At 44.4% G+C, this 26265-nt stretch overlaps 3 protein-coding genes across 6 annotated transcripts; 2 read left to right on the forward strand and 1 right to left on the reverse strand.

Annotated features, from left to right (window-relative positions):
* Positions 1–932: 932 nt before the first annotated feature.
* Positions 933–13624, forward strand: LOC144059455 (protein TMEPAI-like). Of its 4 annotated transcripts, none has more exons than XM_077578571.1 (5): positions 933–1245; positions 8646–8815; positions 8892–8939; positions 9016–9338; positions 10286–13624. In XM_077578571.1, exons 1-5 carry the CDS (start codon positions 1146–1148, stop codon positions 10446–10448), a joined length of 804 nt encoding a protein of 267 aa, XP_077434697.1. In that variant the 5' UTR covers positions 933–1145; the 3' UTR covers positions 10449–13624. The 4 variants fall into 4 exon arrangements, with proteins under 4 accessions (XP_077434697.1, XP_077434698.1, XP_077434696.1 ...); XM_077578572.1 differs by lacking the exon at positions 933–1245 and adding an exon at positions 6770–6992; XM_077578570.1 differs by lacking the exon at positions 933–1245 and having other exon boundaries at positions 6770–8815.
* Positions 13625–17637: 4013 nt separating this feature from the next.
* Positions 17638–24938, reverse strand: pck1 (phosphoenolpyruvate carboxykinase 1 (soluble)). The gene is made up of 9 exons (XM_077578150.1): positions 22597–24938; positions 22096–22354; positions 21047–21435; positions 20785–20972; positions 20335–20497; positions 20031–20255; positions 19816–19947; positions 19026–19121; positions 17638–18916 (listed from the first exon to the last, which is right to left on the reverse strand). Exons 2-9 carry the CDS (start codon positions 22317–22319, stop codon positions 18459–18461), a joined length of 1875 nt encoding a protein of 624 aa, XP_077434276.1. The 5' UTR covers positions 22320–22354; positions 22597–24938; the 3' UTR covers positions 17638–18458.
* LOC144058780 (ciliary microtubule inner protein 1-like) lies at positions 24368–26021 on the forward strand. The gene is made up of 4 exons (XM_077577299.1): positions 24368–25009; positions 25174–25255; positions 25389–25463; positions 25872–26021. Exons 1-4 carry the CDS (start codon positions 24840–24842, stop codon positions 26019–26021), a joined length of 477 nt encoding a protein of 158 aa, XP_077433425.1. The 5' UTR covers positions 24368–24839.
* Positions 26022–26265: the final 244 nt, after the last annotated feature.

Consider the following 26265-nt stretch of genomic DNA (forward strand, 5'->3'; position numbering starts at 1 on the left):
ATATTGTTCACAACCTTGCTCAACACAATAATAATAATATATATATATATATATATTTTTTTTTTTTAATAATCGAATGTGGACAGAGACGAGAAGGAAGTGTATGTGTGTGTGTGTGTGTTTGAGGAAGACAGATTGTGTCAGGTACTGAGATAGAAAAAGGAAGAGAGGATTTGGGCTCCACTCAGACAGACATGACCTCACACTACTCTGCTGCAGTGCTCTGATGTCGCCAACTATGTCTCACATTATGTCACCCGCTATGTTACCCACTACGTCGCCCGCTATGTCCCCTGTTACAGAATTTTGTCCTTTGCGTTGCCCACTATGTCGTCATTATTTCGCTCACATTGTCATCCATAATGACACCGACGATGTCACCCACAATTTACCATTTAGTCGTCGAGTCCTACTGTTGTGTATGGCCATTCAGCTTCCACATTGTTGTACACATTGGAGACCAGGAGGGGGCAGCAGAGAGCTTTTCCGACGTTTGACATATTCTAAATATACGTATATCATTACTTATATTATTAATTCCATTTCACTTATCATGTATTAATTGTAACAATCGGCACTTTCTCAGTCAGTGAAATCCTTGAAATATAAACAAGTCCTTACTGTTGACGTCTTTTTTTTTTTTTTGGGTGCACTCACACATATATGGTCCCCCCTTACTGTTGACGTCACCACACGGTTGCGTTACCGGATGACGTCACATGTGTAATCGACACCTTCCGTAACTTTGTCACGTGACAAAAGACCACTTAAGGGGGTTCGCACCGTCACTTCTGCGCATCCGCGACGTAGTTAGGGGAGAGAGAGAGAGAGACAGAGAGAGAGAGAGCGAGAGAGAGCGAGAGAGAGAAAGAGAGAGAGAAAGAGAGAGAGAGACTTCCTCGCCAGACGTCTGCTTTTAGTTGAGTCGCCGGTCACACGGCGGAAAACAAGGAAGAAATGCTACGAGCCCGAACAGTTAAATCATGGATGGATGGATGGATGGATAGATAGATAGATAGATAGATAGATAGATAGATAGATAGATAGATAGATAGATAGATAGATAGATAGATAGATAGATAGATAGATAGATAGATAGATAGATAGATAGATAGATAGATAGATAGATAGAGATGACACTTTAAATGTTCCAACTTTTCATGGGCGTCCTGAACGCAACGGCCTCCAATGTCTCGTGCGCGTGTGGTTGCGCGCGCCTCAGCTCCGTGCACGTCATGGACGTCAGTGAGTACACGATTATGATTATTAATATGATTAATACGATCATTGTGGATCTCTTAAAGCTGTGTGTTAAAAAAAATAAAAAATAAAAAGTTACGGTTTTCAACTTGAGCCGTCATCTTGTGTGGAAAAGTGGATTTAGTTCTACTTTGTGTTGCTCTGATGTCAACTTTGACGTTTTGTGTCCTCGCGAGATTTCGCGTGCGTCGTTGTTTAAACGTGAAATGTTCGACTCACGGCGTGGAAAAGGAAATGAGTGAAAAAAATGAGACTGCTCCGGTAAGAGTTGGTGTCCTTTTTGTGGCTTCGTCATCCGGAAGCAGACGTCTCGCCGGGAAGTGTGTGCGTGTGTGTGTGTGTGTGCGTGTGTGTGTGTGTGTGTGTGTGTGCGTGTGTGTGTGTGTGTGTGTGTGTGTGTGTGTGTGTGTTGTTTTTACATGACATTGCTATTGTCCATATCACTCATATTTCTCCCATGTTCGGATGCTTTTGACTTATCATTTATGCGAGTGTCTTCGTATTTTTGTCCACATTCACATTTTTCTCCACTTTGAGTCCATCGTCTGCCATTGTCTCCCTCAATGTTGTCCACTACACACGACCATTTTGTGTCCCACGATGTTGCCAACTGCCGCATGTCTGTCCACCTTCTGACTTGCCGCAGGCGTCTCAGCACTTCCTCCGTCTTCCTCACATCGTCCTGATCTGGAAGTGAAGTTACTGCTTGTAGTTGCAGGCTACACACACACACACACACTCGCGCGCGCGCACGCACACACCTGTTCTGTTCCGAGTGGATGACTTTCTGGTCAGAGAACATGACGTCAGCGTTACTCACAGGCTAGACGTGTGCGTGTTCATGTCTTGATGTTTCTCATCTGGATGACGTCACTCGGAGGTAGTCGTGTGCTTTTGAAAGTCCGTTTGGCGTCACAAGATGAAGTTTGTTATACATGTCATGAGTCGAGCCACAAAAAAGTCTGAAGGAGCCACGCTCCGACATTCACAGGAAGGCTTCCATTTTGGTTTCAAGCGGCCATTGTAGGCTCATTTTGGCAGAGGCCTTCTTCAAATTGCTTTGTTTCTGCTTCTTTGTTATCAAAAAAAAAATTATAAACACAAATCAGCCCCAGAAGCAAGATAACATTTGTTGACCCACAAAAAAGTCTCCATGCTCGAAAAAGTTTTCCATTTTGCTCCGTAGGAGCCATTTTAGGCAAATTTTGAGCATTTCCCAAGCAAATTTGAAGCCATTCAACTTCCACTTGGTCAGATCTTGTGACAAAATTGAATTTATAGGTGACCCTTGACAATCCTGGCAAAACACGTCCCGTCCTCCGTCCTTTGAAAAACCAACAAAAAGAATCCTCCTCCTGTCGGTGGAGCTCAGCTGTTTTTTGTTTCTCCGTCTAGACGCCGGCGCCACAAAAGCGGCGCGTCACGTATGCAAATGAGGGCGGCGCGAATACGATCTGCATCCACGCCGGCGTTTAGCCCGAGCCCCGCAGACGTCTCGGGTCTCCTTTGTGGTGTCGCTCAAGATGTCAACACTTTTTCTTTCTTCCTTCAATCGAGGTGTGGCTCTCAAAATGACTCCAAACTCGATCTCGCAATTAGTCCGCTCAGTTTTCCGGCTTTTGAGTGTTCACGAGAAATGTGACACGATTATTTAAAGGTTTCATTTCTTCACCAATAATTCCTATGCAAAATCTCAAGACAACAATAATGTATACTGATCCTAAATCCGTTTTAATGGTAACTTAACGTTGTTTGTGCTTCGATGCCACAACAAAGTCGTTATTGTAAAACACGTCTTGTGCATTTTGCCACTTGCGCCAAATTACTATAAATCAAAAACATTTGGATGCAACAGAACGTAAGAAAAACTGCTTTTAATAATCCACAAGACAAAATTCGATTTCACGATTTTCAACGATTGGATTTTCAAAATATCCGATTCATCGAATTCATTGGATTTAATGGTCAGCGATATTTTGCCGACATTTCGTGTTTTGGGACAGTCGAGCGACGCTGGTTAAGGTCCGAGTTCTGCAATTCAAAATGAATGATTGGCAGCTCCGAAGTCAAACTGCTGGCACGTGAAAAAACATTTGCCGCATTCAACTTTTGGAATATTTGACATTTTGAAATTCTCGCTTAGCGCTTTATGTGTATTTACAGTTGACTGGCAAATGATTGTGTGTGTCATGTAATGTCTGCCAAAGTATAAAATACCACAACTTTCAAAAGTGACCTTTCAATCAAATCAAATGTTTAAATCAAAAAGAAAACGATTTGATTCGGCATTTTTGAAACACTTTGATTCCCGTTGGTTCCTTTTTTCCTCTTCGTGTGGCAACGTTTTTTTCGTGTGTGTGTTTTTTCTTTTTTTTTGTCACTGCCACTTTTGTTTGGGTTTGTGCACACAATTGTTTTGTCTACACTCAAGGTTTGGACACTCACGTGCGCGCGCACACACACACACACACACACACACGCACACACTGCTTGTGTCGATTTTCTACTGTTGTTAGTTTTTGTTTTCTCTCTATTCTGATTTGTTCTTAACTCATTCACTGCCATTGACGGCTATAAACGTAAAAAAATCATTTGAACTATTTCTATTAGTTAAAAATTTTTCCCCACTTTTGTTAACAAGAGTATGAAAACCTAGAATTTTTTATTGTACATTTAGAACAGATATGAAATTTGTGATTTATCGTGAGTTAACTAGTGAAGTCATGCGATTAATTACGATTAAAAACTTTAATCGCCTGACGCCCCAAATTTTTTATATTTTCTTTTTTTTTTAATTCACTGCCATTGACGTCAAAAATTTATTTGAACTATTTCTATTAGTTTAACATTTTTTCCCCACTTTTGTTAACAAGAGTATGAAAACCATTTTTTTTATTGTACATTTAGAACCGATATAAAATTTGTGATTAATCGTGAGTTAACTAATGAAGTCATGCGATTAATTACAATAAAAAAAATGTAATCGCCTCTTGCCCCAAATTTTTAATAATCTTTTTTAAAAATGGATTTATGGCAGTGAAAGAGTTAATGTCTTCTTCTTTGTGGTCCATGTTGACTGAATGCAGCGTGACCCAAGTCCGCTAGCTTGATGCTAACGCGCGAGCGGGAGACGCCAAAGAAGGCAATTTAAATAACCAAGTGCTGAAGTTTGAAGCTGCAGCTTCTGACGGAACCTCCGTTTCCTGTTCGACGCTTATCTGGACTCTCTTTTGTTTTTCTTTTGTCGATCGCTTTCTCCCTCACGCACGCACGCACGCAACAAATCATTTCAATTTGAAATGGTGTCCAGTCAGACAGGGCAGGTCTGACTGTGTGTGTGTGTGTGTGTGTGTGTGTGTGTGTGTGTGTGTGTGTGTGTGTGTAGTCTAGTTCCTTCTGGCTGGCATTCTAATAAGGTGCACACACACACACACACACACACACACTGTCTGTGAGAGGCAGACAAGCAGCTGATCATAATGAGCTTTGATTTTCATATGTTTCAGACACTGTGTGTGTGTGTGTGTGTGTGTGCGTGCGTGTGTGTGTGTGTATTTTGCCATTGATAGTCATGTAAGAGTCGTTTGTCTGAATTTTGTTCCTTCAAGTAGGCCTGCTCGTTTAGACTCGACTCTGGATTATACAGATGGCTTCCCGTCCACACATTTTTATTTGAATTTTCAAGAAATGCAGAAAAATTGGAAGCGGCAGAAATTTGTAAATGGACCCAAAATTCACAAAAAGTTTTTTTACGCTTGGAGGGGTTGGATTTTGAAGCGTAAGAACATTTTGGCTACGGAAACAGGTTTTGCGAAGAACCACTAACGAGACCGGATACTCGTCACACGTTATCTTCTTCTTCTTCTTTGGAATGACTGGCGGATCTCATCTCTTAATGGTGTGTAGCGCCACCTACAGCGGCGGAGTCCCCTCTCAATGTTCACAAAAGAAGAACAGATGGAAACGGGCACAAGTCGCATGTCCGTTTTGCGCATTTCCAGTAAATTCACAAAAGAAAAAAATCGAAACATTTGGATGGAAACCTGATTTATGGAGAAAATATCAATCACGATGAATTTGGTCATAAGTGAAATCACGATTAGGACGATCATTTGTTCTTTGGCGCAAAACAAGAGAATGTTTAAATGTAAAAAAATACGAAGACAAATACATTTCGTTAAAATACAATACAAACACACACACACACACACACACACACATTCGTGGGAGTTTTATGGAGCAAAGTTCCCACACTTGTTGGCCTCACTGTGACCATGCAGCACAAAGTCAATGTGTGCGTGTGTGTGTGTGTGTGTGTGTGTGTGTGTGTGTGTGTGTGTATCCTCTATCTTGCCTTTCTCATGGAAATTGGCAGGCAAATTGTGTGACCTACACACACGCACGCACACACACACGCACACACACTCAACTGTCTGTGCTATTTGTAAGCATCCAGACTGCCGAGTCACGGTGGGACCGGTGGACGGGGGAGAGAGAGAGAGAGAGGGGGGGAGGGGCTAGTGATAGCGCTAGCACGAACAACATCATTATGCAAATTTCCACTTTTAACTTTCTACAGTTGATAGAAGAGTTTATTTTTTACGCTAATAAAATAGTCGATTTCCTCCTGGCTCCCAAAAAGTGCTGCTGTGCGGCGGCGCCATGTTTGTTTATTTCTAGTCGTGTGTTTGCGGTGGGTTGTGCGCCAAAAGCACCGACTTCCATGCATGCATAAAATGTGGCATTTTCATCAAAGAGACAGAAAATTTGCGGTGGAAAATTCATTATATTCAAGTTGGGCTGCTTTAGCCGATGGCAACGTAAGATGGCCGCCGCCCATACAAGTATAAGTCGTTCCTGTACTTAAAAGACCCCGACCCGATTCCTTGCCCAGAACACAACCAATGTTCCGTTCAAAGGGCGAACCCCGAACGCGTTTTAGGAGCAAAAACGGGGTCACAAACCCGCATGGGTTTTGAGATTCTGGTTTTTCAAAACCCAAGCATGAGCATATTCTTGGTTTTGGGCTTGTTTACATTGGATATGACGGCAATATTTCCAATATTTGAGTTTGGAAAGGATTATTTGTGACCTTGGACTTCGAACAAGGCGTCGCTGCTTTGAAGGCGTAAAAACTTGACACAACAAAAAAGATACCAAATATTTCTCTGTGAATTTTGCTGATTGCTGAAATCACAAACTAAACAAACGTGTGCTTATCGCCAGCATGCTTTTTCTTTACGTTTGGATGAAACACTTGTAAGATCCTGGTTTCATTGAAGGCTGCATGCAAGCATCCTTTTCCCAAGTTGAAGGTTGAGTTCTCCCCCCCCACACTCAAAACTTGCCCCCCCCCCCCCCCCACTGCCCATCTGTCTTTGCCAGACAGCCCCCTAACAACCACCACCACCAACAGTGCCCCCCTTTTGTTCGCAGCGAGAAAGCAGGCGGGCGGGGGGGTTCAAGGGGGGGTTACGGTCAGCTGTTTGACTTTAGTGTGGGAATGCGAGCGAGGGGGGGGTTAAGAGGCGGCAAAGGTTGCGCACTCACAGTGAGTCGGTGTCGGCCGGCCGGCGAGGACGCACGTTCTGCCACCCGCTCTTAATTCCATGATTTTTCATTTGTGGTCCAAATTTGGATTGCGGGAATATCGAAGGAAGGCGAGCGAGCGACGATGCATCCTTCGGCGGGGGCGCACGACCATGACAAGTGTGTGCCGACACAATTGTGCGGTGAGTGGAGCCGCGATAACCGGCGAGACCGCGTCGCCGTACGGTCGGGATTCAGCCGCGATTGAATGGAAGGAAAAAAGATGAAAAAGCAAAATGACGCATAATACGATTCATACGGGAAAAAATATCCTGATGATCACAATAATTTGCCGATTTGTTAAGTCAAAACATCGGAAAAATGACATCATTTAATACAGACATTTAAGTGGCATGAATTGATGTTTTTACGATATTACGGCGATAAGCGATATATTGAACGGAACATCAAAGAATGCACATGTTTTAAGAATAATAAATATTATTGTCATATTTTGCAGACGATATTGACTGATAATTTTGAATTCAAACTTCTTTCTTTTCTTTTTTTTTAAGTGTGGGATCGTTTATATGATGAAGTAAAACGTGAAAGAAATGTCAACCCTGCGGCAGGACGTGGTCACACGTTGCCAACAATCGTATCGCGACGTGCCGATCACGTGATCAATACTTCTATTGGAAGAAAAGCAGCCAAACTTGTCCAAAAGTAAATATTGCAAAGCTTTCACAACACGGGAAAGATGTGAAGATGCTTCGTGGCCTCCATAAAAGTCAGGACAAACTTTACAACATTTGGGGAATGTTTTATCCATCATGACATCACAATGCCGTATAAATCGTGTGTGTGCGTGAGTGTGTGTGTTCACAGGACATTTACAGCTCTGTGTGTACTGTCTAGACATCTGTGTGTGTGTGTGTGTGTGTGTGTGTGCGTGACCTCTTAGTGCACCCTGTTAAAAAAGAAGTGTGAGAAAAGCAGTGTGTGTGCGTGTGCTCGGGGGCCGTGAAGCATTTAGAGCAGACTGCTGCTGAACAAAGCCCGCCCTGTCTCGTCTGGAGGGTGCGTGTGTGCGTGTGTGCGCGTGCGTGCGCGTGTGTGTGTGTGTGTGTGTGTGTGTGTGTGTGTGGGCGTCTGACACACTAAACCTGCTGCATCTCATCATGACAGAGCAAATCATTTGCACAAGCACCACATAATAAAACGTAAAATGTCTGCTTCAAACTAAAATGGCCGCCCTTCCCTTGTATTTTGGGACTTTGCCTTTTGAGACTCTTTGGTGACTCGTGATCGGCAATTCTACCAAATCTCCTGCTGCCAAGTCAAACTGGTGTTTGGGGACTGAATACAAAAAAAGGACCCCTAAAAAGGGCAAACAAGACGGTAATTGTCAGCTTTCAAGTAAAATGGCAGACTTGCCGTGTCTTTTGGGGCGGGGCTTCTTGAGACTTTTTGCTGGGTCAACTCGTAGTCCCAAATTCTACCAAATCTCCTGCTGCCAAGTCAAACTGGCTTTGGGGGCTGAATTTTCAAAGAATATAAAAAGTTCCCTGAAAACAGCGAACAAGACGGTAATTGTCGGCTTCAAACTAAAATGGCAGACTTGCTGCGTCTTTTGGGGCGGGGCTTCTTGAGACTTTTTGCTGGGTCAACTCACGATAGACCATTTCACCAAATTTCATGTTGCCAAGTCAAACTGGCTTTGGGGGCTGAATTTTCAAAACATGAAAAGGTTCCCAACTCGAGGTGGGATTCAAACCCTCACCTCCTGTTTACGGGTCAAAGGTTCGCTGTGTATTGTGACATCGTGTGGCGTGCGCGTGTTTGTGTGTGCGCAGCCCAGCTGGAGCTGCTTCAGATGGTGGTGATGGTGGCGGCGCTGCTGGTGATGGTGGTGGTGATCACGTGCGTGCTCAACCACTACCGGCGGTCGGCGCGCTCGCCGCCCTCCAGACAAGCGGCGGCTGCTCCGCCGTCGGGGGCGGGGCCACGCCGGCACCTCGCCATGGTCAGTTGCTCATTTCACCCAATGCCGACTTTTGCCTTGCTCATGTTTGCGTACATTTTGCCTGTGTGGCCTTCAGGAGGCGGGGCTGTGGAGCTCAAAGGGTCCCAGCGGCGCCAGAAATGAGGTAACGGAGGGAGACTTCCTGCTTCCTGTTATGACATCATCACACTCACATGACCGACCTCCCTTCTGTCCGGCAGCACGGCTTCCAACACCGCCGTTCGGACCGAGGGGCGTCGTACCCCCCGCGGCGCTCGTCGCAAGGGTGCGCCCCGCCCACGGCCGCCGCCCGTTTCCAGCCCACGTTCCCGTTCCTGCGCCACGACCTGATCATGGACCTGCCGCCCACCATCTCGCTGTCGGACGGGGAGGAGCCGCCGCCCTACCAGGGCCCGTGCACCCTACAGCTGCGGGACCCGGAGCAGCAGATGGAGCTGAACCGCGAGTCGGTGCGGCCGCCACCCAACCGCACCGTCTTTGACTCGCACCCCCTGGACCCGCCCACTTCCTGCGTGCGCGCCAGGTAAGTCATGGCCGCCATCTTGCTAAAGAGTCGCTTAGAGGAAGGTTAGAAGAGGGCGCAGCGTTAAAGATAAAGGTTTGGGTTTGACAGGAATGATGATTAAAGGTTGGAGGTGTTCGGGTTTGAGGGCTCAAGCCGAATGTTAGCGTGGTTAGGCTTTAGGGTTAGAGCTGTAAGGGGTCAGGTTCGAGTTATACGTTAAGTGTTTGGGAATGACTGGGTTGTGATATAATTTATGGAAGTAGACTTTGACTTTGGACTCGAACCTTTACTTGGGACTAAAATCATCTCCCATGACTTGAACATTCTCGTAGGACAAAAGCCACCATTTTCAGGACGAGCTTCTTCTCTTGGGGTCATAACCGTCCCTCTGAATTTAGATCTTCTTTTTTGGACCTTCTTCTGGGACTAGAATAGTCTCACAGGACTAGACCTTCACTTGGGACTAGTCTCTTCTCTCAGGACCAGTTCCTTCTCTTAGGATTAGGACCTTCTCTGGGAACGCCATCTTCTTCTTTGGATCGGTCCCTTCTTTTGAGACTCGAATCATCTTCCAGGACTTGAAGCATCTCCTGGTACAAGATCCTTCTCTCAGGATTGGATCAGTCTCTTGGAATGAGATCTTAGTCTGCCTTTGGGACTACAGTCAGGTCCCAGGACTTCAACCTTCTTTTGTTTTCTCTTTTTTGCTCTGTCAACTGCTGCGTTTGTCGATGTTGTGTAAAGCACTTTTGAAGTGGTAACCCTAACCCTAACCCTAACCCTAACCCTAACTTGGTCGGTACGGTTGGTTATGGCTTAGTGTAGGGTTCAGGGTCTTCGTTTGGGATTAGGGTCTTCTTGTGTGAAGAGAAGGTAGAGTCGGGATCTTTTTTTGGATCCAAAGTGATTGAGTCCTGTTTGGTCAAACCGTTGTGCTGCATTGACGCGCCGCATTTTCTCCACAGCCTCCAAGCAAGCCGGCAGCACAAACAGGAAGGAGCGCCCCCTACCTACAGCGAGGTGGTAGGACACCTCTACCACCCGCCGCTGGAACTGGACAGCCGGAACACCAGGAACACAAAAGAGAAATCGCAAGACCCTCGGCGGGCGTGGCCCCATGCTAGCTAGCTAGTGAGCTAGCTACGACTGCGCTGTAACCCGTGACGACCAACCTGCACCTCGGTTGGGAAAAAGACATAGTTGGCGCCTCAGTGTCGGCCGGGGACGTCACTTCCTGTTGCACAGCATTCTCCTTCCTGTCCAAGCATGGTTACATATTTGCTTGTTTGTTCGTCTTCTTCAAGCTTCTTCTTCGTTGATCCACTTTTTTGAATTTTGTTTTGTCTGCTTGAGAGAGATTCAATAAGTGACGGACAAGCGATTGGAGGCGAAGCTCTGATCTTTCTTGCTGACGAAAAAATATTTACTAAGCACCGAGGGCACAATTTCAGGAAGTCCACTTTCATTCTTGGAAGGTTGAGGACATTTCAAAATAACGGGAGGAAGTTCACGGAGAAAAAAACAAGTTTTCCAAGTTATATAACCAGGTCGAAATGTTCTTCTTTTTTTTTTTGTATTCATTCATTGGAGCGTTGTTTTCCTTCGACCACTGGCACATTCTTGTTCCGGGCCGCACCGGTGTCGGGCCGTAGTAGCACTGCCACATGCTAGCACACAAAATCATTGCTTCTTCACCTCCTTTACTAACTTAGCACGTGCTAAGAGCTGCCTTAATGTTCTCCACTGGACGCAGGAGTCGACGCTAACGGATTAGCTGCTGAGATTCTTTCAAGACGATTTGTACGGGAGCTTTGCACAAGAAAACTCCAAAACGTCCGTGGTGAGCAGCATCCTTTCCAATCACTAAAAGATGTTTCCTTTTTTAAGGGAGAGAAAAACAGACTGTTGACATCCCGTCTGATGCCGACTTGCTAACAAGTGAAAAAGGTTTGATTTTATTTATATGAAAAGAATTGCACTATTATTTTTGTTGTTGTACAGTAGAGAGACTTTGTTTGTAAAAGGAGCTCTGCCCATTGGACTTTTTTTTAATTCAACAATCTTGAAACTAAGACTCATTTTACATAAAAGTGGAATCACATACACACAAATCACATCAGATCACACCGGTTTGCCTCATTCTATCCAATCAGAGAGGCCCCTTATCCTCCCCTCTCCTCCCATTGGCCAAAAGGTTTGCCCCTCCCCCAAAACAGCCAGTAACCGTAGCACAGTTGGTCAATCAGGTGTTGAAATGGTAATCAATCATCACACTCATTCACCAAGTCAGCCAGCGCGGGCATCCAATCAGACAACAAAGTACGTCCAAATCCGCCATCTTTCTCTTCATGGGTCAGCGTGTGACTGGTCGCCGCATAGCAGACACACGGAAGTGTTCACAAATGACACGAGTGTCAGCGGCGACCCGTCGTGCCGCAAAAAAACGCACCGCAGACCCAACAAATCCAGCGCCCACTTGGGTCCGGTCTTTATGCAACAGCGCCCTCCGCAGGGAAGCGGTCGCACTGCAGGAACTAACGTTAGCATGGTTGCTACATGGTTGCTACATGGTCGCAGTGCGGTTGTCCCTCCTGGGAGGGTCGCAGCGGGTAAGTCAAGACTGGACGGGTTCTGATCAGGGATCCTGCGGTGCCGAGAACATTGATTTGTTGTTGTTGTTGCTGGCTAGTGATTGGTTGAGGAGGTGTAGGGGCGGGGCTCTTGGAGAGGCTTGAACATGATTGTCATTTACAGCAAGTAGAGTCAAGTGTGGACAGGCAGACATTTTTAACAGTGTGTGTGTGCGTGTGTGTTTCCTGGGAAAGAGATGCTGCTGTCTAGACTGTAAACCAAACAAACTGAAAAGACTAAACAAACTCAGTGCACACGCACACTCTAGCTGGCACATAATTGACATTGACATCATTTTGGCATTTTCTAGCCACTTACCCTAACCTTAACCATGAGTTGTGAGGACCGGCTAAAAAGCACCTGTGGTCCCCACAATGATAGTAAAAACACAGAATTTGGTCCTCATTTGATTACACAGCCAGGAGCACACACACGCACACACACTTGGTCGGGCTCTAATTTGGACCCCACTTCCTGTCTACGTAAGCACTTCCTCCGTCCAATGACAGAGCTCCTTCCGCGGTCTCCCTAGCAACGCGTTTTGTTTGGGACGAGAGCGGCCAATTAGGGCTGTTAATCATCCTGGGACACGCCTCCCTCACAGCCTCAAAGATGGTTGGATGATAATGATTGACACGATGATGATGATGATGATGATGATGATGATATTGTTTTGATTTGTTGTAGTGAGAGTGTTGCAATACATCCGCAGTTTGCCTTCTTTCATGCTAGTTTAGCTTAGCGTTGTTGTTGTAGTTTGTAATTTTGTTGTTCTGCGCACATTTCCGCATCATTCCGTCCGCTTTTTGTGTCCAATCATCCCCGAGTGTGAAACTTTTTTGTCAAAAGTGTCTTGCGCTAATCACGGCGTCTACACGCGTGTGCCTTCTGCGTTTTGATCTTATTCCGCATGTTTTTAATAAATTGGATCGTCTCCGTTTAAAAAAGATAAAGCACTTTGTCAAGTTGTGATGCTGCGTTCAAAGGATATTGGGAATTTGGATAACGTTTAAAGAAATGGCGAGGATATTAAACCTTCAATTTTATATATATATACTGTATGTAGAACTTCCAAATTTCAAGTCGTTTTGTGACGTTTTCATTTCAGAAATGTAAGTTAAAGTTAAAAAAAAACTCTGACAGGCATATGGTGTGATCCTTTATTCATTTTAAAGGTCATGTAAAAAGTAACATTTTAACATTGTCAATTGTAAATGTGTAAAGAAAAAATAATAAAAAGGTTTTCCTTTTTCCCAGTTTTCTCAAACGCAGCATCTGTGTTGTGCCAAAATGCTGCATGATGACAAACATCAAACATTTGAAATGTCTTCTCATATTTACATTTTTTTCGGAGCTTCCGGGAAACTTCCTTGGCGAGGGTCACGTGTAGGAAAGTCCAGCACAATCTTGTCCCGTTTGCTGCCACAATTTATTTCATTTTGACAAGGAAAAATCCCGTAGCTCTTTTTGTTTGTTTGTTTGTTTGCTTGTTTTAGGGCCCGATGATCTGGATTTTTTTGTTTTTGTTTGATTCTGATATTTGGCAGGATAAAATTCTGATTTTTGGCCGATTTAATTTAAAAAGTATATGATAAATGAAAAAAAAACTTGTTTTTTGGCCCCTTAAGGCTTGCAACAATAAAGATTTGATTTACAGAGAGAAAAATTTACAAAAAAATTTAGTCCTTTTTTTGCGGGGGGGGGGGGGGGGTGGCAGGGGTGGTCCATGGAGATGTGTGTATACTCTCACTTTTCCTCATTTTGTTTAAGTAGTGTTTTGTTTTTTTGTTTAAACGGTGACATGTAAGAATGAAAAATCAGTCATTTGTACTTGCTCACAATCCTAAAATGATCGTGACTTGTTAAGAACAGTTTGGTAATACAAGCAGCCTGAAATAATGTCAAATGCATTTATCATGAGGCAAATATAAATCAAACTTACCTTTGATTTTAAAATCAAGTAGAAGCCTATAGCTACCATAAAACTTAACTAGAGCATGTAGTTAACATGTAACTGTCAGCGACCACTCGGGAATCGAACCCACGTCGTGATCAGGTATCCCGCGATACAAATCAGGCAAATCAGTTCACCTGAGCAAAATTTCTGGGTCAGCATTGTGGCTCGGGGGAGCATTTGAAGGATTGTTTCCTTCAACATGACCCGCCCTACTCTGCCTCCGATTGGCTCATCAGTCCTCGTGCCAAAAGTTAGCCAATCTAATCGGCTTTGGCAGAAGGACCAGCCAATCAGAGGCAGAGGAGCGTAGCCATGGCTAAACAGTGGGTATACTCGATACTGACTGAAAAAGAAGTGGGACCGCGTATACCCTGGACTACACCACTTGGGGAGTGTAAATGTGATTATCTTTGACTCGCGTGTAATGTGTCGAATCGGCCAATTTTTGCCGATTATACAAGAGCTCATCTCGGCTGACGAATGTTAGTTGTTTGTTGGCCAACATTCGCAAAGGCACAATTTGACGCATGTTCAATTTTGCATTCAACGTCTTCTCGTGTGATGTTTGCGTCAATGTTGTCGCCAAGAAAAGAAAACGGTGGAACCAAACTGTGCTTGTTGTCGTTTGTTGGTTGGAATCATTTCAATTTGACATCCCGTCCAAATACATTTCTTTTGTTCAAACATTTGTGTGCGTTTTGCTCTTTTTTTCCCACACGGAAGCCTTACATACACAAGTCATTATGTTTTGTTTTGTTTTTTATAACAGATAGGAAAAAAAATTGTATTTATATGTAAAATAAGATAAAAAGAGCAAATACGTTCATTTGTATCTCCAGGCATGCACGGCACCACACTGCCCCTAAGAGGCCAAGTTGTGCACAGCAGGAACTGCAGCAAATTCATTCTTTTCAATTGTTTTTTAATGCTATTTTTTGGATAGATTATTATTTTACTTGTGACTAATATATTTTCTGATTGTTCTTTAAGTAATATGTTGAGTTTTGGTAGTCGAATAAATACTAAGATATTAAATCATGAATAATCGTGTTTCTTAAGTGTGATTTCAACATTAATCAAAAGATGTTTGATTAGAATTTCCCCCCGTAATTGCTCAGCCCGAATTTAAAGTCGGTAAGCGGTCAAGCTTGTTTTGTTTTGTTTTTCCGAGGGCGTCTTGTCTCCGTTTAAGAATGTGTAGTTGCATCTGATATGCAGCAGGTGGCAGCCTTGGAGGACCTGCGGGTCCTAGAAGCCCATGCAGGCCTTCTTGATGCTTGCTGTCAGCGCTTTGTTTTGGGCTCTGGCGGCCCTCATTTTCCTCTTGCTAGTACTGAATTACGAGAGGAAGACGAAGGCCACATTATTGAGCTCCATATGGAGGCAGTGATGAGGGCAAAGGGGATCCAACCAACTGAATTGAAGATTGACATATTGTTTTGAAAATACCATCCATTCGTCTTTTTTTTTTTTCCATGCAAAACACTGGGAAGTATGCATGGTCATTTTATCACATCATTCAAAATTTTGGACATCCTATTTTAGCTGCAAGCCCAAATAATAACAGATAAATACTTGAAATCACTTGAGTTGTGGAGCCTGAATTTATAATGTATGAAAGTTTGACTTTTTGAATGGAATTACGGAAATGATTGAACTTTTTGAGGATACTCCCAAAAATGTGACACGTTGCACATTCGATAAGACAAAAGTTCCCCATCTTTGCCATTCCAAACAATTCAGTTCATCTTTTGTCCATTCTGAAAAGTCCCGCCTTCCACAAATGTCATCTGTTTCGCAGCCAATGAAAGACTTTTCTCGCATGCTTGACGTCTGCCTTCAAATCCTTCCAACTGGTGTGAGCAATTCTTCTTCCTCTCACCGTGCTTCTAATTGCCACAATTTCACAAGCTAATCCCCGAATCATCGTCTTCCACCTCCAAGTCTCACACATTTGATTGACATTTCAGCCGTTGCATTCATTTCAAATCTCTTTAGCGCAATAAAAGTGTCAATTTCAATGTATTGGCTTTGATGGCGACCAATCGCAGTTCGCAAGCACCAATCGTCATGTTTCGGTGACTTTTTGTAAGGCGGTGCACCTTATTGCGATTGTTCTGCTCGTTTTTTTCCCCCTCAAGTGTCAAACCGAAGACCGTCGAAAACAAGTCAGTGATGATTAACTTTTGTCCAGCGTTATAATCTCGACGTGTTACGCAACACACAGCAAAGAACAACAACACTAAAGAACACTTTCACTACTTTGTGGTTCCACTTGACCCGAAGGCCACGTTACATTTTCGCCATCCTTTCAGCTTGCTTGCGGATGCAAGTTTTTACAGCGTGAAATGTTTTTGTTTCTATCAATTATTGGATTCCTTTCCAAAACATCTTCGCTCTTCAAATTGCAGCTTGCAACTTGAAAAAAGCCGGTTGAATATTCTTGGTAGCAATTTGGAGCGCAATCTTTCTCATTCTCACATGAAATTGGAAACACTCTTCATGGTCAAAAGAGTTTAAAAGCACAATTATTCAAACGTACTCGCCAGTCAAAAATGTTGACTTCAATTCCACGCTTTTGTCTTTTTGTTCATATTTCTGATGGTTTTCCTTGGGAAGTTTTGCTTTTGGATTTCTTCCTGTTGGGTTTTTGCTCAGACTTTTTGGAATGGATTTGTCGTAAAAGCAAATTTGACTACTACATATTTAAAGAAGTGAAGTTGGAAACCAAAATCAGACAAAAACTATTGTGGACATTTTGAAGGTGGCAGATAACAAGAATATTGTTCAAAGCTTAAAGCAACACTAAGGAACTTTCAGTTTGCGTTGATTATGGCGGCGCCATATGGACAAAAGTGGTAATGTTATGCCTGAAGGAAGACCTCATTTCCCATGAGGGCAAGCTCATTTTATTGTGAAATCCTGGCCAATGGTGATCCTTGACTGTCCTTTTTTGACGTATGCCATCAAGCAGTCAGCACATTTGCATTTTTTTGGTGTGATAGTTTTCCTTCCATCCTCCTCAAAGTTGCTTAGTGCCAGTAAAAATGATCCAAAAATAAAAAAATATTTGATAAAGGTCGAAAAGTTCCTTAGTGCTTACTTGAAGTGAACGTGTTGATGTCAAGCTTTGGACAAATTTCACTTTGTTTGTATTTGCACGGGACGCCCAAATGGTCAATTCATGTTCACTCTCATTTCTATCTGATATTTTTGACGGTTTAGTTCCATTTCAAGTGACACACAATGATTTAATAAATCAAAGTAAGTGACAGATTGCAACACATTATGTTACTAATTAAATGACGGCCGCACCACTAACCTCCTGATATAGCAGATTTATATCATATTTTATACACTAATATTGCTAATATTAATCATCATTTTTAATTGAAAATGCTTCTCCGGAGTTGATCCTTTTTTTTTTTGTGCGCCAGTTGTGTTTACGTCGTACTTGAAATGATTTTCATGATGTTGTAATGAAACTTGTAAAACGAATCATATCACTCACAAGTGCGATTGTGTTTTCATTTGTCAGCCAAATAAAGATAAATGCACTCATAAAACCAGATCATCCATTTGATATGCAACTCTAGGAAAAAAAACATGTCAACTGGAGTTTTCGACTTGGTGAAGCAGCATGTGGCCCAAACGTTCCTCGTGCGCTTTCAAGCAAGTCAACAATTGTATGTTTGTGATCTGTTCCAGGAATAAAACTACAAAGTCACATTTGGTGTTTCCAAGTGTTTATTGCAGCAGTACAGACAAAATGTTTCCAACGTCAGATTTACACCAAATGTCAGCAAGATGGATGTACTTTATATAAAAATAAATTATAGTCAAAAATAAAAGAAACAAGAAAGCTAAAGTGATCCTTGGATGCTTTTCAAATATAACTTACCATGAAATAAATGTAGGCAGGACAAACAACAACAGTTTGATGATTGAACCGCAAGCAGTTAGCACTGAATGCTAACCACTCAATGGGAATACCGTACTGTGAACTCCGCTGCTAGCAGTTAGCAAAAAAATGCTAACCACTTAATGGGAATACAGGGAACGTTGCTACTAGCAGTTAACATTTAACGCTAACCATCTGCTAGCAGTTAGCACTGAACGCTAACCACTCAATGGGAATACTGTGAACTCCGCTGCTAGTAGTTAGCACTAAATGCTAACCACTTAGTGGGAATACAGTGAACGCACCTACTAGCACTTAACATTTAATGGCAACCCATCTGCTAACAGTTATCACTGAATGCTAACAACTCAGTGCTACTATACTAAGACATTTAAAACTACTGGAATGCAATGTTTTTGTTTTTGTTTTCAGACAATGTTGTGTCTTTTTTAGAAGTGTCTCTATATTGCAAATTTTCACCTATCATAGGTGGATGTGGAACGAATCCCCTTCCTCGATAAAACAGAATTCACTGTGAAACAAATAACTTTGAATTACTCACAGTAGCTGAAAATGATTAGCATGCTAACTGAGGATTTACCACATCTAGAATTTTGGCTATCTGCGTTCTTTAAAAAAAAAAAAAAAATCATATCTGATTGACCCTCTGTCGCAGGAGGTCCAGCTGCCTTGCCACCTCGTCAGGAAGGTCCTCGTTCACTTGAGTGGCAAAGTACTTCCCGACCTCGTGCACCTCTTTCTGCCAAAACTCCTGGTCCAGGGCAAAGAGCTGGTCCAAGTCCACCGGGTCCCTCAGGCCCCGCAGGTTTAAGGAATCACGGCACGGTAGGTAGCCCACGGCGGAGGGCATCGCTCCAGCCTCGCCGTTTAACCGGCGGAACATCCAGTCCAGGACGCGGATGTTTTCGCCAAAACCGGGCCAGAGGAAACCGGAAGTGGGGCTTTTGCGGAACCAGTTGACATGGAAGATCTTGGGCAGCTTGACATCGGGACGCTCTGCCATGCTCAGCCAATGCGACAGGTAGTGACCAAAGTTGTAGCCGAAGAAGGGGCGCATGGCGAACGGGTCGTGCATGATCTCCTTGCCTGGCAACAGGAATGAGAAGTCAGTCGACTTCAGTTCTTCGTGTGACTTCTTACCATTCGGTGGGATGAAGTCACACGCGCCTGCAATATGTAAGTCTCGAGTCCATACCTTTGTGTTCTGCTGCGGCAGTGGCCTCTGAACGCATGGCAGCTCCAACAAAGACACCGTGCTGCCAGCTGAATGCTTCGTAGACCAGCGGGACGCCTGAAGACCAGAAAGAAAGCTTTAGTCACGGACATTACAGATTCTTTCGGCGTCCTTTGACGTCTACAGTTTTGGTTCACTTTCTCTGGCACAAATCTGTTGATGATCTGTAAACTTGGTTCGTGTCTTGTAGCGGCTCATGTTCCGCGTGGGAGTTTGTTTGGTCCCGTGATCCCAGAGCAGAACTAGGACACACTGGAGGGACTACAAATGCCGAGGTGTTGTCCTGATGGAACCAGAGGAAGTTTTGGAGAGATGGAGATGGATGGAGAGAATAGTTCTTTATGATAGACGTACATGTGTCTTGGACTGCAATGAAAAGATTCAGGACCCTTTCAGGGTAAAACCTGATGGCATTGTGTGCTGGTTGTAGTTTGGATCGCTTTTATAAATCTCTAAGAGTGTGTAGGACTTCATTTGGAATTGTGCCGACACTCTGGTTCAGACCTAGGACATGCTGGAGGGACAAAGTCTAACCTAGAGGAGGTGGTTGGAGACGAGGAAGTCTGCCTTCCCTACTGACACATCTGCCCTCCACAACCCAGACCCAGATCAAAAGAAGAAAATGTGGATGGCTCGCTGTAATGTTTTACTGCCTCACAGAATGGAGGAGTCCAATCGCACTCTAAAACCTGGCATACCACACTGAAAGTCCAGCAAATCTTGCATGGAAGCCAGAGTCTTTCCTGCTCACCTTCAGGCCGACGTCCGCCGAAAATGATGGCCTCGATGGGGACACCTTCGGGCGATTCCCAAAGTGGGTCGATGATGGGGCACTGATCGGCCGGAGTGCAGAAGCGGGAGTTGGGGTGGGCGCAAGGTTCTCCTAAACAAACAAGCAAGGTTGACTCATCTCAACTGATCATCCTGCTTGTTTTGGCCATTTTTGCCGTTTTCGCCATCTCTCACCATCTTCCGGGCTCCAAGGTTTGTTCTTCCAGGAAGTCACGGTGATGTCCTGCGGCAGAACCTCGTCAATGCCCTCCCAATGCACGCCTCCGTCGCTGGTCTCGGCCACGTTGGTGAAGATGGTGTTCTTGGCAATGGTGGCCATGGCGTTGGGGTTGGTCTTGGCGGAGGTGCCGGGTGCGACGCCAAAGAAGCCGTTCTCTGGGTTGATGGCTCGCAGGTGACCTGATAACAACGGAATGGCGGGAGCAATAAGAAAGGGAGACATCGTAAAAGGCCTTGGATGTTCCTGATGGTTCCTAACCTTGCTGGTCAAACTTCATCCAAGCAATGTCGTCTCCCACGCACTCCACCTTCCAGCCGGGCAGCGTCGGGCTCAACATGGCCAGGTTGGTCTTCCCGCAGGCGCTGGGGAACGCCGCCGCCATGTACTTCTTCTGGCCTGCGGGGTTGGTGATGCCCAGGATCTGATCAAGTCAAGAGTCAAGAGTTAATACCAATTCTGCAGGGTGGGTTCTGGCAGATTAACTAGACCAGGGTCCACTAGTTCCGGTCCTCGAGGTCCAGAATCCTGCCGGTTTTAGATGTTTCCGCCTACCAACACACCTGATGCTAAAGATCAGGATCGTTATCAGGCATGCTGATGAGCTGATTGTATGAATCAGGTGTGCTAGTGGGCAGAAACATCTAAAAACCTGCAGGACCTCGAGGACCGGAATCGGTGAACCCTGAACGAGACAATTCAGCGTCCTACCAGCATGTGCTCTGCCAGCCAGCCTTCTTCCTTGGCAAGGCGTGAGGCGATGCGCAGGGCGAAGCACTTCTTGCCGAGCAAAGAGTTTCCACCATACCCGCTCCCGAAAGAGACGATCTGCCGGCGTTCTGGTACGTGGGCGATGAGGGTCTGCTCGGGGTTGCAAGGCCAGTTGTTCACCAGAGAACCTGAAGACGGGAACATTGCAGTCTCACTTGCTTGGAAGACGCCTCGAGCCACCTTGGAATTGAAGTCTACGAACTTGTGAGTGGCAGCGGGCAGCCGACCGAGTGCAGGCAGCGGACAAACTCGCCGGTCCCGAGGGCGGCCAGAACCGCCTTCCCCATCCGGGTCATCACCCTCATGCTGGCCACTACGTAGGGCGAGTCAGTCAACTCCACGCCAATCTTGGACAGCGCCGATCCGACTGGTCCCATGCTGAAAGGGACCACATACATGGTGCGACCCTTCATGCAACCCGGGAAACGTTGGCCGACAGCTTTGTCCAAATCCTCGGGGGACATCCAGCGGCCCAGTTGGCTGACGTCGCCCTCCAGGGGGGCGGGCACCGTGTCGCGGCGGTCGCGGGTCACGATCACCGTCCGGCTCTCTACGCGGGCTACGTCTCGAGGGTCCGTCCTGGCCAGCCAGCTGCAGGGTGGGAAGAAGCTCAAGTTGAGGGGGAGAAGTATTGGGACACCTTTAAGGAGCGGCGAACTATGGAGTTTGGACAAAAGTATTGGGACACTTACAGGGAGGGACAAAAGTATTCAGACACAAACAGCAAATAAAAAGTGGAGAAACTGTTTAGACAAAAGTATTGGGACAAAAAAATTCTGAAAAAAATTGAGATTGGACAGAAGTGAAAATGTGGGTGTTTGGACAAAAGTATTGGGACACCTAGGAGAGATTTTAAAAAAAAAGACAATCAAATGTGAAGTTTGGGCACTTAGAGAAAGTGAAAAGTGAAGGAAATGTTTAGACAAAAGTATTGGGACAAAAAAATTCTGAAAAAATTTGAGATTGGACAAAAATATTTGGACAGAAGTGAAAATGTGGGTGTTTGGACAAAAGTATTAGGACACCTAGGAGAGATTTTTAAAAAAAGACAATCAAATGTGGAGTTTGGGCACTTAGAGAAAGTGAAAAGTGAAGGAAATGTTGATTGAAAGGTATTGATTGATTGTTTCTATACTTAAGTGGTTACTTTTCTCCAATGTTTAACGTGCGACGGCATCAGCCTGGCTGCTTTCACTGTTTTTCTTTCGGCTCTGTTGCACTTGCTTTGGACATTCAGTGCGCTCCACCTACCAGTTGTGGTACTTGGGCAACTTCTTGATCATGCCCTGCTCCTCCAGCTGGCCCAGGACGGTCCGGTTCTCCTCATCGGAGCCGTCGCAGATGTGAAGGGCGTCCGGCTGGCACAGCGCCACGTTGGCCTCCACAAACTCCCTGACGGCCGGGCTGAGGGCGCTCAGCTCGCCCTGCAGCACCCGAGGCCTGCCCCGCTTTGAAGACTGGAGCTGAGGAGGCATCGCGATCGACTGGGTAACAAACGCGGACAGCGAGTCTGAGGGAGAGGAAGAAGGTGGAGGATGAGGAGGACGGATGGCGCACCATTAAAGAAGTAAAGACAAAAAATTTTTTTTTTAATGAAAAACTACATTAATTGTGAAAAAGGGGCATCACAAAGTAACTTACAAACAAATAAAGGAACCGACTAGTAATATCATATTAGCATATTAAGCAACTATTAAGAAAGGAGGGTGACTATTGATAATGCATAATGTGATCCATATAGTGAAGGCAAACCTGATTTGTTATCTTGTTTCCGCTGCTGATGGTGATGTCATCCGTCGTGTGTGTGCGCGTCTCAGCAAAGTGCGCTCTTTTTATCCTCTGGGACGTCCCAGCAGAGGGCGGGGCCCGGCCCGGGGCCCGGCCCGGCTTGGCTGGGGGTCGTCAGTGGCCTCTTACGCTTCTGCGTATGTTGTCCTTTACGAGGTGAATGATTCATCCCGAAACTCTGTGAGCCGCCGACCAAAGTGGTTTGATGAAGACTTTACAGCCTATTGATTATTGATCATCTTATCTGTGCCCCCACCCCTACCGCGCTGCACAGATAAAAAAATATCCCATCACGAGAAGCACTTGCCTTTGAACTTTGACCCACTTTGACGTAAGTTCATTGGATGACCCTGGGGGTCACTCGACATGTTACATGCATGTTTGCATGCACGTGTATTATTTCATAGACAGAATAAACATGATGAATTCTGCGTATGACTTTTCTTTTCTTTTCTTTTACACATTCAGTAGTTCAAGACTCAAAATAGTTTGTTTTTTGTTCTTTGTGGAGCGGTTTTGCAAATCAATGACTTTATTTGAGGAGCAACTTTCTAAATGTGTGGAGACATTTTTTTTTAACCGCACTGGCCTGAAGCAAACAAGAAAAAGATGACGGGGGGCTACATTGTCTCATCTTATAATATTTCTTGCAAAGTTTTATTTTCACAAATTATTTGACTTATTTAGGTAGGTAGCTAGCCAGTTAGCTAGCTTGCCAACTAGTTAGCTAGTTAATTTGTCTGTTGGTATTTATTTTTTAATGATTCCGTTACTTTTGTTTATTTTTTCTATCTATATATTTATTTGTTTTCACAAAGCAGTGAGTCCACTGATGCAGCAAATGAAGCTGTCGTAAAAACCAAAACGCTTGTGTTGTCGTGATGTGCATTCGCACCACGGTCTGCAGGTGTTTGTGGTGAACAGATATGACCCCGTGTGTCTTATTTACAAGCAGACAAAAAAGAACACGCCACATACGTTGCGCAAGGCCGTCGGGTGCGCGCTGCGTTTTGCGGACAACACGCTCGAGTGCAGCAAGTTGTAAAAAACACACAAACATTCTCTGAGTCTTGAAGACGCTCATTAAAAGACGTTGGAGACACGCTGACATCAGCACACGACATCGCAGCTCCACTCACCAAACTTTTGGAAACTTCACCATTTTCAAACCTAATGATTTTCATTCATTTTAGACTGTGGACGTAATTTGTTAGCTAGTTTGTATGTCTTTTTTTTTTAGCTAGTTCAGACCATACCTTGTCCATCTGTTAGTTAGTTAGTTAGTTAAACAATGTGCTAGCTAGTTTGTCAGTTTGTATGTTTTTTTTAGCTAGTTCATTCCGTACTTTGATTGTTCATCTGATCCGTTGTTTGTTATTTATTTCTTTTGTTAAGAAGTTTGTTAGTAGTGAGGGGCGGAGCAAAAGTCTGCCTTCCCGTTGAGTTCCCCTTGAATGAAAGGCTAAGCGGGTTGCCACATTTCGCCTCTTGACTTCAACATCAGCATCACTGCGTGCACATCAAACAGTGTTGCAATGCAAACACACGTCAACGTATGACAAGCGCGAGCGCGCGCGCACGCTCGCACGCACACGTGTGTTTGCTGACGTCAACGTGTGGATCAAGGTGCACATATTAGCACTAGTGCACAAGTATATGGTTCAAACAGACATGTTGTTGACGTGAACTTTTTCTGTGCATGTTTTCTGTGCACATACGTGTTGTATTGAGTTCATTCAGCAATCAATTAATTTATCCGAGATTGTATTAATGTGTCATCATGTCACAAGACGGTTTGGTGGGGTTCTACAGCTTTATGAAATCTCTTCGTTTTTCCACTTGGGTTAGTCCAAATGTTTTCGTGTTTTTCCACTTGCTGTGGGTGTCCCAATTCTTTTGATCACATTCCACATTATGACTTTCATTAGTGTTCCAACATTTTTCCTTGAAGGTGCCACATAATCTACATTTTCACTTCCTGTATCTGTCTCAGTAATTTTGTCCAAGCTCCATATTTTCACTTTTCACTTCCTTTAGGCGTCCCAACATTTTTGTCTGTGACGGTTAAGAGCATGACTTTCTTGTACAGTACACATGAGGCGAGCGCCACCTTGAGTTCATCCGGTGTAACGACACGTATCTATTTGGATTGACAGCTCAAAGATGGCAGCTGTTGTTGTAGCGACATAAGCTAGTTAGCCATCTCCATGGCAACAGTAAACAGCTTCACCAGTGTGTCACTTACAGCCACGTGTAACATGAGCCTGGGATGGAGGGCCACACCACATCACAAACACACAAACACACACAACACAGGAAAGATGGTGGAGGAGATGCACCGTGAGCCTGTTCACTTTGTACATCAGGATGAAATATGGTAAAAAAAAACATTTTTATTTGATTATGAATATGTTAAAATCAATGGCAATATGATTGTGTGTGTGTGTGTGTGTGTGTGTGTGTGTGTGTGTGTGTGTGTGTGTGTGTGTGTGTGTGTGTGTGTGTGTGTAAGTGTGTGTGTGTGTGTGTGTGTGAGCACAGGAAAGCACACATCAATGCAGAAAAGGACTTGGCAGATGCCTGGCCAAACAAATGGGGTTTCCTCACACAACTTTGCAAAGAGGTAAAGCCAGCTATAGCTACTATACATATATATATATATATATATATATATATATATATATATATATATATATATATATATATATATACACACATATATATATATATACATACACACCTTTTGTTTATTTCAGTATGAGGTGGACAGCATGAATTTGCAGAACGCATCGTCAGCGGTACCTCCCAAACGAGCTACAGGTCCTCCAGAGGTATGAACATCTAGCTACCATCTTACGTATGTACCTATTCAGCAACCAACAATCGACTTACTACTGTACCTATCTCCTTACCGACTAACACTTCGGACCCACCTACTAGTTAACTACCGATACATTGTCTGGCTAGGGAAGACTGTCATCTGTCTTACCTAACTACGAAAACATTCCTACTGATGACCTCGCGACCAAACTATTTAAAACCTATCTACCTACTCACTAAGAAATGTGTAAACATCTAGCTACCGATGTATGTACCTAACCATTTCCTTTCTACTCACTGTACCTACCCTAGCTACTTAGCTGTCTACTTAAATGACCTACCTAGTTAAATTGCATGCAGTACCACCCTATCTACAGAACCTTACCAACCTCCCTACCTGCCGTCTTTGTGATATTCAGGTCGCTGCCTCTCCTCCGCTGCCGCAGACCAGTCAGGCTGTGATTGGCTGGCGCTCAGCTCACGCCCATCTAGGCCTGGAAAGGTCTGGCATGGTGCGACACGGCCGGCGCAGTTTTCTCAAGGAGCTGGGCTGGCCTCAACGGGCCTGAGTTCATGGAGCACATTCACTCCATTTGCTTCTTTCTGTTTCTGAATGTTGTTTGTTTGTTTGGCATCTTTTATTGCTTTTAACTAACATCAATTCTTGTCATTGTTCCAGCATAATTGAATCATTTTAATGTCCTAACACTTCAAATTAATACATGGTCATTAGATGGCCCGCATCTCCACTTTTTCACTCATTTGCTATATGCCATTAAACACATTTCAGTCTCAGGGGTGCTGCAGCAATTT

The sequence above is a fragment of the Vanacampus margaritifer genome, chromosome 10 (genome assembly GCF_051991255.1).
Source record: "Vanacampus margaritifer isolate UIUO_Vmar chromosome 10, RoL_Vmar_1.0, whole genome shotgun sequence".
Classification (NCBI taxonomy): Eukaryota; Metazoa; Chordata; class Actinopteri; order Syngnathiformes; family Syngnathidae; genus Vanacampus; species Vanacampus margaritifer.

Coding starts and splice junctions, on each gene's coding strand:
- LOC144059455 (XM_077578570.1), top strand. CDS start 8,402: ATGGCAGACTTGCTGCGTCTTTTGGGGCGGGGCTTCTTGAGACTTTTT. Junction 8,816..8,891: donor CACGCCGGCACCTCGCCATG/GTCAGTTGCTCA, acceptor TGTGGCCTTCAG/GAGGCGGGGCTGTGGAGCTC. Junction 8,940..9,015: donor CCAGCGGCGCCAGAAATGAG/GTAACGGAGGGA, acceptor TCTGTCCGGCAG/CACGGCTTCCAACACCGCCG.
- pck1 (XM_077578150.1), bottom strand. CDS start 22,319: ATGCCTCCTCAGCTCCAGTCTTCAAAGCGGGGCAGGCCTCGGGTGCTG. Junction 19,948..20,030: donor ACCTTGGAGCCCGGAAGATG/GTGAGAGATGGC, acceptor TTGTTTGTTTAG/GAGAACCTTGCGCCCACCCC. Junction 18,917..19,025: donor TGCCGCAGCAGAACACAAAG/GTATGGACTCGA, acceptor TCCTGTTGCCAG/GCAAGGAGATCATGCACGAC.
- LOC144058780 (XM_077577299.1), top strand. CDS start 24,840: ATGGCAACAGTAAACAGCTTCACCAGTGTGTCACTTACAGCCACGTGT. Junction 25,010..25,173: donor GTACATCAGGATGAAATATG/GTAAAAAAAAAC, acceptor GTGTGAGCACAG/GAAAGCACACATCAATGCAG. Junction 25,464..25,871: donor GAGCTACAGGTCCTCCAGAG/GTATGAACATCT, acceptor TGTGATATTCAG/GTCGCTGCCTCTCCTCCGCT.